General features: G+C 49.0%; 1 protein-coding gene across 1 annotated transcript; it reads right to left on the minus strand.

The window, feature by feature from the left end:
* Positions 1 to 967: 967 nt before the first annotated feature.
* Positions 968 to 9,196, minus strand: mapre3a (microtubule-associated protein, RP/EB family, member 3a). Its single transcript, XM_080012251.1, has 7 exons — positions 9,182 to 9,196; positions 7,340 to 7,467; positions 5,512 to 5,657; positions 5,089 to 5,245; positions 3,324 to 3,466; positions 2,640 to 2,792; positions 968 to 1,688 (listed from the first exon to the last, which is right to left on the minus strand). Exons 2-7 carry the CDS (start codon positions 7,458 to 7,460, stop codon positions 1,620 to 1,622), a joined length of 789 nt encoding a protein of 262 aa, XP_079868377.1. The 5' UTR covers positions 7,461 to 7,467; positions 9,182 to 9,196; the 3' UTR covers positions 968 to 1,619.
* Between the last annotated feature and the right edge of the window lie 3,787 nt (positions 9,197 to 12,983).

Genomic DNA, 12,983 nt, shown 5'->3' on the forward strand with positions numbered 1-12,983 from the left:
ATGTTACAGATGCTGCTCAGTCCGCTCTCGTGTTAAAGATGTGACGAGGGAAACAAATGAATCGTTGAGACATTGGAATTCCCTTTTCCTTTTTTGTTTTATAACTTCCTATATTATCATGATATATCGCTGCAGCGAACGTATTCAAATGGCCCATGTTGTAACGAAAGAATCATATCAATTACTCGCTCGTGCCTTACAGGACCGAATTTATACCCATGTCTATGACAGACATTAGGATACGCAGGAAATACTCATGAATCCATTAATTAAAAGTTTACTATGATAGTAGAAGGAGTCAGGGCTACCTCCCAGGTACATACATAGAACCACAAAAGCATTTATTTCACAACTGTTTATTTACTCAAAAGATGAGAGTTTGTGAAAACATTTACATGGTCAATGGGTGTGTGTTGCAGAGCAGGCCTCCGTCAGGTCGCACAGTAGAAGCAGTAATTTTGGGGGGAGGGGGGGGGGGGGGGTGCGCTCAACCCCCCCCCCCCCCGTTTATCTGAAGACTAATGACGACCAGCATCATTCTGAACTGGTCACAGACCTCCTGACTGGGAACACTCTGTTCTCTCCTCTTGCGCCGGTGCGGGCGTCGCGCTTTTTTAAATTTTTTTATTTTTTTCCCGGGCGGGCGACGCGCTTTCCCGGGATCTCAGTCGGCGGCGCGCTGGGCCCCGATAAATACAAACATGCCGGCGGCGAGACACGGGGACAGAATACGTTTACGAAATACGCTCGCTCACTCACAATCGACGTCTTAACATTCTCATGCTCGGTTACGCTGCCGATCCTCCGGTGCTTCGCCACGCCGCGACCCCGCCCCCGACCAACTCGAAAGCGTCTTCGACGGCTGAAGCACAAGCCGGAGCCCCCACCCTCCCGCCCCCGAAGGAAAAAAACAAAACAAAAAAAAACAAACAAAAAAACCCCATGAAGGGCCTCAGTGTTTCCTGTATGTACAGTAGGTTTGCACCGATTTCGCTACGGCTCGTCGTCGTCCTCAAGTTCAATAAATGGGAAACTACGATATTTGCGTTGAGTTTCTCGTCGACTAAAGCGGCTCTGGGAGTTTGGTTGCCGCTCGCCCCCGGGCTTCGCGGCAGGGGTCAGAACAGCGCGAGAAAAGGGGAAAAAAGGCGAATGCGAAATTAAAAACACCCCGGAGGGCACCGCGGCGTTGTTCCCTCGGAAATGAAAAAGGTCGTCGGTATTTACAGGTTTCAATGCACCGTGTTCCACCCAAACATCCACAGCGGCGTGGCTGGATACGCTGTATTACTCATGCTAATGTAACTAGGATATGTCAAACAGTATGTGACTACTGAGTCAGAGTGTGTGTGTGTGTGTGTGTGTGTGTGCGCGTGTGAGCGGAGGAGGAGGGGGCTTCAAATGGTGGGTTGTGGGTGGTAGTGTGTAGACAGCCTGGGGGCCGAGCGGGGAAACAGCTTTAAGGTGGGTACAAAAAGGAAAAAGGAGGAAAAGCCAGGGCGGGACCCAGGGAACAGGAACTGAAATAAGGACTTGGCAGGTGTGGAGGCGCGGGGCGGGGGGCGCTGGGGCGGGGGGCCCTGGGACGCTGGGGGCGCTGGGGGGTTAGGGTGATGCGTTCAGTATTCGTCCTGGTCCAGGTGAGCCTGCTCGTCAAAGTCGTCGTCCTCCGGCGCCGCAAAACCATCCTGACACACGGTGGGGGGGGGAGAGAGAGAGAGAGAGAGAGAGAGAGAGAGAGAGAGAGAGAGAGAGAGAGAGAGAGGGAGAGGAGAGAGAGGAGAGAGAGGAGAGAGAGGAGAGAGAGGAGAGAGAGGGAGAGAGAGAGAGAGAGAGAGAGAGAGAGAGAGAGTATTATAGGATGAGCAGAGGAAGTTGGATGTTTTGGTACATGATGATGGCCCCTTTAATACAGGTGTACATTATACTTATACTTATATAATTATACTATATGTTTGTCATATGCTAGTTTAGTACTCCATTTTTATGACATGTATGTCTCATAAAAACATACAGTTTATATGTAAGTGTGGTATTAAATGTTGGATAATGTAATACATGTAATGCACAAAAACTCTGTCAAACAGACCTTTATGACGTAGGATACACAATTGTTGTACGTTTCTATATGAATCATTCCGATTCATACATTAACATATGGTGAGGTGCGATATTGAGTGTAACACAACACACGTTTAACAATAATCCAATAATAACCCAAATAATAACCCAATGCCAACAGTGATATAATGCAGGTTTAGTGCTATAAATTCAGTCGCGGGCTCAGATCTTCAAAAACCAGTCGGTAAACATGAGAAACAATACGTAAAAAGATCCAAATACTGTTTTTTAAAATCACGGTATTAAAAAAAAAAACGTAATACAACTCAGCGCTGAACGCGTGACATCAAACTTAAAATAAATATCAAAACCGTTGATTGGGAATAGACGCAGTATTGATAGAAATAAGTACATCTACATTTTCTCACACCCCTGTATGGATGAGGCTTCTTAATACTATTTCAATGCAATTCCAAGTGTATTTACGGTGAACTTGACATTTCAATAACAAATGTAACTGAACTGAATTTCAAAGTGTGTGTGTGTGTGTGTGTGTGTGTGCGTGTGTAACCCGCTACCTCTGTCGCGTAGAGGATGTTGATTATCCTGGAGAGGATGGCGTTGCTCTCGCTCTCGTGCTCCTGGCAGATGAGCTCGATGTCTCGCAGTTTGCTGAAGTAGAAATCTCTCTCCTTCTCCAGCCCGTCCACGGTCAACTTCAACTCCATCAGCTGCACACAGGGAAGGAAGGGGGGGCGAGGGAAGGAAGCGATCCTCGTCGTGAGCCACATTTGGCGGGACGGTGTCGTATACGCAGTGCATATGGCATGCGGCTGCGTATTCTTTCGAAGGTTCATTTTCAGATTGGAACCGCCGCGGGGACTGAGGCTGAATCAACGAGTCAGCGTTCCACTGTGGTTGAAGGTTTTTTTCTCTTTTCACAATTCAACAGTTAAATGAGGACGTGTCATCCACGCATCAATTCATCTCATTTCATCGTGACACGTAGGCGTGGCCGACAGGAAAGAGCGGTTTATAAGGTGACTGTGTCCAATGCTGTGTTGGTCATACTATAGATTGATTTATTGCTTGTGTTCAGTGAATAATACAGAAGGGAAGGAACTTAAAAAAATAATAATAATTGCATACTGAGTCACAATATTAATATTCGATTATCTTCCCCAAAAAATTGAGGCCTAGTTTCCTAACAGTCAAACATTGGTCCAAAAAAGTCCCCGTTCCCCTCCTCCCTGAAACTCCACCTGCTGATTCAGCTCCGTCACCTCTCCGTCGCTGCCCCCGTTTCTCGCCAGAGACGGGTTCTTCCTCAAGGCCGGAGTGTTGTGCTGGACCCGCTGCGGCGTTGGCATGTTTTTGGGAACTGTCGGCGACGTCCTCTGGGAACCTGGAGGAGCCGGAGGAGGCCAGACTCGGTCAGCGTTTGAATCGATCGTTTTTTTTAGGTTTTTTTTTCTGTTAGTTTTTTTCGGGAGGGTTGTTTGCGTTCGCTTCGTCGTGGTTTGGGCGATGGATGAGCGTGTCGCTGAGAGCTCGCGTGGCAGCGCAGCGGAACGCATCCGACGCCGTGCAAGCCTCCACCGAACACACACCCCCCCGTCGTTATCGACGGTCAAAAAGATGTTCTGATCGTGACCGGCCATTATTTAAGATCATCAATTTGACCCACATTGAATGCATTCTTCCAAACCAATCGGTATTAAAACAGCTTACACTCCCAACTCCCAAATTGTTTCTAGTTAAGGAAATAAAAAAAAACATGCAGACACACATTATCACACATTCTTCCACTATTTTACTCCATCACCCTTCCAGTCCGCTAACTAGTGGCACGGTCCCAGGGCAGATCATTGTCAAATCACAAGGTTTGCCTGATAAATTTCATTCAATTGATCAATTAACATAAATGAATGCTGAAGCCAAAGCAATAAATAAATAAAACAAGACAAAGCAAGGCTGTTAAAACTGCATAAACTGTCATTGTTAGTAGAACGAGACGCAAATAACTAACTGGATTATCAGTCCAACTGTGTCAAATCTGGTTCTCAACGATTCAGTGATTTCGGACATCTCCGCTGATCCTCGTCAATTGGAATGGGAAACCAAGTTGCAAACAAAGCGCATGGAATGACTTTTTCCCCCCCGTGTCCGCCGAGCCCAAATCGGCGCACGTCCCTTCCTGCCGAGCGCGGCCGAGATGATCGGCGGGGTCAAATCAACGCACGCGAGGCTGGTGGCCGCGGCGGGATGGAGCGAGGGGCCACAGTGGGATGGGCGGAGTGGCCGCGCCGGGATGGACCAAGTGGCTGCAGCGGGATGGACCGAAAGGCCGGGGCGGGATGGAGCGAAGGGGCCGCAGTGGGATGGGCAGAGTGGCCGTGGCGGGATGGACCGAGGGACTGTGGGATGGGCAGAGTGGCCGCAGCGGGATGGACCGAGTGGCCGCAGCGGGATGGACTGAGGGGCTGCGGCAGGATAGGCCGAGTGGCCGCAGCGGGATGGAGCGAGGGACTGCGGCTGGATGGACCGAGAGGCCGGGGCGGGATGGACCCAGTGGCTGCGGCAGGATGGACTGAGTGGCCGCAGTGGGATGGACCGAGAGGCTGGGGTGGGATGGACCGAAAGGCCGCAGTGGGATGGACCGAGTGGCCGCAGCGGGATGGGCGGAGTGGCTGCGGCAGGATGGACCAATTGGCTGCAGCGGGATGGACTGAAAGGCCCATCCCGGTGGGATGGGCCGAGGGGCTGCGGAAGGATGGGCCGAGTGGCCGCGGCGGGATGGACCGAGCGGCCGCGACGGGGTGGACCGAGTGGCCGCAGCGGGATGGACCGAGCGGCCGCGACGGGGTGGACCGAGTGGCCGCAGCGGGATGGATTGAGTGGCTGTGGCAGGATGGACCGAGGGGCCGCAGCAGGATGGGCCGCGGAGCTCAGCCAGGCCGTGCACAGCGGGGCTCACGCCGCTCCGTTTACCTGGGGCTCTCTTGGCTCTGTGGGTAAAGTGATCACCTGGGTTGGGCGGCGGCGTGATGTCCTGCCCCTGTCGCGCCTGGAACGGGTCGTACTCCTTCCCGTCGTAGTTGGCGTCAAAGAACTTCTTGAACCACTGGACGAACTCAAAGTTGTCCTGGAACTTTCCTTTTACCAGCTTTTCTACGGGGATAATCTGTGGGGGAAGAAAACAACAACACAGAAAACACGGAAATGTGATGGGAACGTGTGTCTTTCGGAAGGTAGAAGGATATTGGAGCAGACAAACTTCACGACAGACGCTGAAAGGAAAGCTTTGGTATTTTTTTTTTAACCTTATTTCTCAATAATTGGGAGTCAACCTGAGCGATCGGCAATGACTGAAAAATAAGGTTGAGGCTTAAAAAATACCAGCGTTCCCCCTTGCGCTACATGGACGCGTGATCATAACGGGGTTCTGACTTTGTCGACGCTCATCCTTTTGAACGCCGCCTGGAGGACTTTGAAGTTGTGTATGAATTCGTGCTCCAGCTTGGCTTGAAATTTGACCTTCTTCAGGAGGATGCAGCCCGGGAACAGCATGTCCATGAACTGGCAGTACGCAGCCCCTGGAAACCAAGACGGAAGACACACAAGTTGAATGGGGGGAGTTGTTTGAGAGGCCTTTCTCCTTCAGGGCCTGACTCCGCGTCACAAAGGAGCTCGACGACGCGTTCGCCTTCTTGGGCAAAATCACAGCTTTTTAAAAAATGTTTCATGCCTCATCCAGCGCTTTAAGTCGTGTTTGAATTCAAATATCTGCTACTTAGCGGGCTTTTCCCCCCCAGTTTTGGAATTACCTCGAGGTCAATATGAAATGCTTAAAACAAAAAAAAAAAGTTGTACAAGAAGGTTCTGATGGTAAACCGCTGCATGGGTTTCATGGAATTGCCTGAAGTTCAACTTTATTGAAGTTTAAAGACGGTTACAGGCGTCCAACGACCGCCCTTTATTTATTCCACCGGGTTGGTCTCATTGAGATTCAGAATGGCCAAAAAGCATGAGCCATGAAAGGTAGAGCGCTGCAATATAAAACAACAGCTCCGCATCAAAAGAAGTGGACATCCGAGGAGAGGGTGAAACACGTTCTGACGCCTCTGTCTGAACCTATTCACAGACAAAGGCCCTGTTGACGGCCGGCGCCGCCGTGTGTCTCGGGTGATCCGATCACAAGTGGACAGCTCTCGGTCCGTCTGTTGGCACGTGGCATTAGGACGCGTCTCAGTAAACGCCGGTGATCGGATCTCCCCCGCTCTATTATGCAGATAAGCACGTGCATCGTTTCGGGCTCGCAAGGACCAAATGCAACATCGAACCGATGTGGACCGAAAAGTCGGCGGAGAGACGGACAGATGGAGCCGTGTGGAACGCATTTATTCAGTTTCCCGGCTTGTATGGGAAATTAAAAAACGCGAACATGACTCAGAGAGTTGGAGCGGAGTTATTTTTCTCCTCAGTGGCGCGGCGTACACACTGCGGCTCGCGGCGGAGAGTGGGGTCCGCTGCCCCGTCTGGACAGCGGTGTAGACGGATGTCTTTACTTTTGATTGTGTCCAACTTGTATGAAACTCAATTTTTTTTTTCACACAGTTAGTTGAAGTGTCCTGATCACTGCGTAATGGAATGAACTCATGTCCCGTGCCGCCTCACACGCGTCTCCCTGTTGCAATGGGAGTGAATTTAGTAAAAACTGGATGTTTTTGCGTAAATGCTTTACTTGTAAAAAATAAATCCTGCACTTCTGTAATGGGGAGTCTTTCCCGACCAGACTTGAATATCGGAGGTCGTCAGTTGAGTAGGCGCTCCTTCGACGTGGCCCAGGCCATTGTTTGCGTTTACACTGCTCAAAGGATGTGGACGGATGTGGCTCGGAACCTCAAACCGCACGAGGGACGCGCCGGGTGCGTTTACACCCGGCTTTAGAGCCGTCCACCTGCGATCGGATCACCAAAGACGCACGTTAGTGCCAGGTGGAGACGGGGTCAAACTCCCGCAGATTTAGGTTGTCTTGTGACTCGTTCCGAGCTGAGGGGCCCGGAGAACTGAAAAGCCCCGATTCCCAATGACTCAGTTTGTACCTCTGGGATTTCCATCAAAATGCAGCTATTTGAGCGCACGCCGTAGTTGTTGTTTGACCTTTGGACAGAATAGCTACACACAGCAGGTACTTTGGGAGTTGACCAGGTACGGCCTTATGAATAAACGGGTAAAAACGATTTCACCACGGACGTCAGTGCGTATTGGGCCTCACCTGAACACAGCTGTTCGATCTTGCTGTAGGTGAGATGTATGGAGTCGTTGACCCACGCCAGCATGTCATGGCGGCTGAGGTTGTCAATGGACACAGATGTGGCGTACACATTCACCGCCATCCCCTTCCTGAGAGAGACACACCGTTAGTTAGAAACGGGTTTTACCTGCCGAGGCAGAGGTAAACCTACTGATTGTCAGGATATACAAGATGTATCACACATGCAAAAAAAAATATTCAGAACTGATTGGTCACTGCAAGTGAATGAAGACAGGACTTGGGTTATGACATCGTCCAGTTCAACACCACCGCCACAGAGCAGACACAGTCTCGGTCTTTAATCTACATTCGTGGTGTTATTGTAATCCTCCCAGATTAGACAGTGTTTTCTAACGCTTGTGGCCAGCGTCACGCTGCACATCTGGCACCGCAGCCATCAGCGTGCTCACTTTGGCCCCCAGCCTGATGTGGTGTGAGAGTAAGCCCATAATGCCCCGAAAGTACGAAATACGAACAAAGCCAGGACTAAAGCTATGAAAGCCAAGCACGCTTTCTTCAGCCGAAACACTGCGGCTGTTCAGTAAGCACAGTATGTCACTCATTCACACATTAACAAACACTGAAACAGAGTTGGATGCAATGAGATTTAATGACGAAAAGCAGTAGGTTAAGTAAGTAGGTTTCTTAAGTTGACTACCAGGGTGTAAACTATTTAAAGAATATATATTTAGTTGTAACACTAGCAATAATTTAACTTCATTATAAGAAATACATATTTTTGTTTAATGCATTTGGCTTATTTGCCCTTTTCTTATGACCATTTCATTGCCTTCTAATTATCAAGCCCTTCGAGTTGCATGTTGTATATGAAAGGTGCTTTACAAATAAAATTGTGTCGTTGTATTGTTATCATTATAATTATTATTTGATTATCGTCTATGTATGTACACTTTGTGTGCGCGTTGTGTTTTAAAATATAAATAAAAGGCTATTATCATAATTGTTATTGATAATAATAAGTATGACTACTTGATGAACTTCTACGAAAGAGGAAAGTGATTATTATTATTATTATTATTATTATTATTATTATTAATAATAATATTATTATTATGATAACCAGCAGATAATGGATGCAGCCACAGCAGCATCAGACTCACACGCCCCCATGGCCTCCGGCCAGTCTACCGTTCCGTTAGACTGGAACCCATGATCATCTTGCAATAAACCGGTAAATGGGACAAACAGCTCGGGAACGAAAGGCCAAGTGCAGCCGCAGAGCCAGGCCCGCACCTTGCAGCGTCGGCCCGAACAATGCGAGCCCGACCGCGGTACCAGCAGAACCAGAACCAGAACCAGCGGCAGCCCGTTCCCGTCGGGTCCAAAAAAAAACAAAATCGCCAATTGACCCGTTAACGCGCACAACGTCCGCAACGAAAAAAATAGAATAAAAAATGAAATAAAACAGCGAACTTTGCGTTTTATTATTATTGTTTATTTTTTTATTTTTTTAACGTTCTATTCGATGTGAATTCACCCGACTGAGAACAATAACGGTGCCCGGCTTGGCGGAGCGTCCGCGTCGGGAGAGCCGCAGCGGCGGCGCTCGGCAGGCCGCTGCGGAGCCCTGCGGGGAGCGCTCGGTGCGTGGGGAGCCGATCCCCTCTATCCGCCCCGGACGCAAGACTGCACGCGTTAAGGCCGCCGAGTAGATAAAATAAAAATAAACAAAAAACCCCAAAAAGAAATAATAATAATAACGATAATAATTACGATAATAATAATAACAACAGCGATCGAAACACCTCGGTGAACAAGCCTCCCCCGGAGCCCGGGACTCACCGTATTCCGGTCCGTTGTTCCCAGGCTGCTCGCGCTGTCAGTGCCGCTGCAGTCGCCCCCCCCCCGCCGCTGTCTGGAGCCCGCACGCAGCGCGCATGCGCCCGGCTCCACGCTGCTGTGGCTCTCCTTATAAATAGGTCTGTGGCCTGTTCCACCGAGACACATGATGTCTCTCTGGGCGCATCCAAGGCCTCCAAGATGTGTTTCAAAGGGCAGTCTGCGCACACTGTGTTGTCAGGGGGTCTGCATGTCCTTAAAAAGTTGTTAACCCCCCCCCCCTAATTGTAAAATATGTATCTTTATTGAGCAGAGGGTGAAAACAAAGCACAAAGCTAAATATCAGGGCCGACAATGTATTAAATAGCTTTATATTTGAAAACGCGAGGTCATAATTTCACCGTTCACGTTCACGGTTTATCCGCGTACTCCCTTTTTGTCAAAATGAGTCGTGCTCTTTGTCCTTTGATTTCCATCACTGAGCCAACATTTCTGGTGTCATAAAACCCCCAAACCTTTGACTCGGCGGTGAGATGATTGGTCCAGAACTCAGTCTTGTAACTGTGTTGAAAAGCTCCTTCGAGGTATTGAATTTAACCCCGCGGACACCCCGCCCGCGCTCCCTTCCCTATCCAAGCGCCTCGGCGCTTTTGACATAAAATTCTTCCGTAAAAGAGTCGAGAGGCTTTAGTTGAGATTTTCGTTGTGATTTATTTGCACTCAACCATGTGACAAAGAGCTGCAAGGGGAAAGAAAAAAAAAAAAAAAAAAAAAAAAAAAAAAGAAAACCAGACAAAATTATCCCCAGCGACAACAAAGTTTCAGCACCGGTGGACAGACCGACTCGGCGGGTTGCAAGCACACGACACGATTCACAGTCGGGCGTCGAAGCCGCGGACGCCAAAGCTGCAAATCCGCGCCCGAATTTCTCTCATCCCCGCAGCCTCCGCCACCTCCGATGAAACTAACCGTGTTTGATTTCCCGTCTAATCTGCTAAAACTGTATTCTGGAAGATTAACCGTGTGTCATTTTGGTATCAGAATCATGTCGTGTGCATCCCCCTCTTAACAGTGCAGTTTTTAATCATCTACTCTCGGCCTAAATGCCAGTTTGACAATAGTGTGAATGTAAGAAAAACCCAGAACAAAGATAAACATCCACAACAAAAATGCATTATTATAACATTCTGAAATTCAATAAACAAGTTTAAACAACAACACAAAATAAATGAACACACAATAGTCGCGACAATGAGAAAGAATCAGTGCTTTTTTTTTCCCCCCCTCCTTTTCTTCCGAAGACGCTTGCAACAAATGCCTTTGAGGCGGGGCCTCGCCGCGCCGGCGTCCCGCCCCCTGAAGAAGCGGCGTCCGGCTCGAGCGGAGAGGGCGGACCGAGGCCGGGCGGCCTCACGGGGGAACGACGCATCGGGAGAGGTCCCGGCAAAAACGAGCGCGAGAGCCCCGGGCGACGGTGAGACCCGCGCGGCCGGCGGTTTGTCCAAAGCGGGTTCTCGGGCGAGAAAGAAAAGAGGCATTTTGGGTGCGACGTTCTTCTTTTATTTATCTATTTATTTTTGCAGTGGAATACAATGATAATAACGAGGACTGCGGCGCCGACCTGACTCATCAGTGCTTATAGGACGGGTTGTGGAAGCCGCGGCGGGCGGCGCCAGGAGGCTCTTTCACATTTAGGGGGAGGGGGAAGGGGGTGAGACAGGACCGTACGGTAGAATGCTACGAGGTTGTAAACATGGATGGGGCCGCTGCCCCGACAGTGTTCTGCTACCGCACAACTCATTCAGCTCATTTCCCACAAGATCGTGTTCAGCGTCCACGACGTGTTTTGGAAAACGAGAACAACAAGAATAAATTAAAAAGAAAAAAAAAGCATTTCGAAAAAAATTGTTGTTGCGTTTAGATTGGGGCTGGGCGATACATCGATATAATGTCGTGATATATCGCGACATGACACGAGATATCATCTGGGTGGTTAAACGTTTTTAAGAATTACAGTCGAGTGACGCAATTTTCTAGCAGTTGTAACCAAGGCTGCTGATCGTTATTTTTCAACTATTTCTTGTGTGTGAATCTCTCATAAAAGCACCAATAGTCATCCGCGACATATCGTTATATCGATATCGGAGGTTTTCATCCAAACACATTATATATATTATTATATATATAATGATATTACAATTTCGGTCATTTCGCCCGGCCCTGGAACGGACTAACTACGTTGAGGCTCATTCCGCAATTATGAGAACAAGTGAGATTCAATGTGAAGTTCAAATTGAAGACTCCATGAGCGGAATGAAAATAGTTTTTTCCCCACTTTTAAAGGTTCAACGACGCATATTTGTGCATATATTTGTGCATATATTTGTGTATATATTTGCCTTGTATTTTGAGCAGTCTGTTTTAGTGAAAGTGCTTGTGACATCTCACATGCGGCTTTGACGCTCAACTGAACCTTTAGCCCGCTTCGTAGAAAACACCCGAGATGTACGCACAGTGTGTTGGCATTCAGCCTAAAAACACCGGGATGTGATGTTTTTGGTCCATATGGCCCCGCCCCAATCTAGATATCGCTCAACAACCGTGGCATATTAGTAACATATTGCCTCCTTCAGAATGACACGTTGCATTTTTAAAATCCCGCCGGCTCGCGGTAGAAACGCTTCAACGTTAAACAACATAAAAAGGCAGCTGAGTAGTACACGACACAAGTGCAAAATTGTATTTTAACAGTGAGGTAAAACAATCATGTCATAAAAAAACCAAGACTCGCCCCAGCCCCTGCCGCCCTAAAACTATTAGTAGGTTACAACGCACCGTGGGCTGTGCTTCGCACTGCGGGTGCACGTGGCCCAGATCTGGATTTTGACACAGATCTGTTCTTTATAGAACAACGTGAGCAGTAAAAAAACAAAAAACAAAAAAAAAAATTAACAAAATCAGGCGGATTCCGATCTCTTCAACCCGACCCCCCCCGTGCAGTCAGGAGACGCCCGTCTGACGTGGCTTCGGTCCGAGCTGACGCCGCGACCCTCAAATACGTTGGTTGTTTTTCGGGTCGGAACTCCGCCCGGGACGGTAAAGACGGAGGAAAAACAGGGTGAGGTCCTCCGAGGAGACGCTTCTACTGAGGCTGAAGTATCATACCCCCCCCCCCCCCCCCCCCCCCCCCCCCGCGCTGACTGAGGCAGGAAGCCGGTGGGGGGGGGGCGAAGTGGAAGCAGTAACTTCAATGAAGAAGGGTTAAGGTGTATAACGGGCGAGAGAGAGAGAGAGGGCGAGAGAGAGAGAGAGAGAGAGAGAGAGAGAGAGAGAGAGAGAGAGAGAGAGAGAGAGAGAGAGAGAGAGAGAGAGAGAGAGAGAGAGAGAGAGAGAGAGAGAGAGAGAGAGAGAGGGGATCAGTTTAGGAATACTCTGTTTCCTCTCACGCGCCGGTGTTGCCATCGTTTCCGTTCCCCAGGGAGACGGAGTGAAAACAGACAAACAGACGACCAAACAAGGGGGCGCTGTGATGCGGCGCTAACAGAGGCTGTATTGAACAGGGGGCGTTAATTAAACAGCCCAAACTTTGTAACTTTGTAACTAAGTTTTTTGTTGTTTTTTTTCCGTCCTTGAGCCGCGTCTCATTGTCAGACTGGGGGGGGGGGGGGGCGCGCTTGAATATAAATCTTACGTCCGAGCGTCGAACCAGAATTGAGCGCTGAGGCCTGCGGCGTGAACATCACCTCGTGCATTCAAAGAGACAAATTGTAGTCACTGGCATCAAAGTGCTGTTTTTTTTATTTGG

This window comes from Zeus faber (assembly GCF_960531495.2).
Source record: "Zeus faber genome assembly, chromosome: 13".
NCBI classification, from domain to species: Eukaryota; Metazoa; Chordata; class Actinopteri; order Zeiformes; family Zeidae; genus Zeus; species Zeus faber.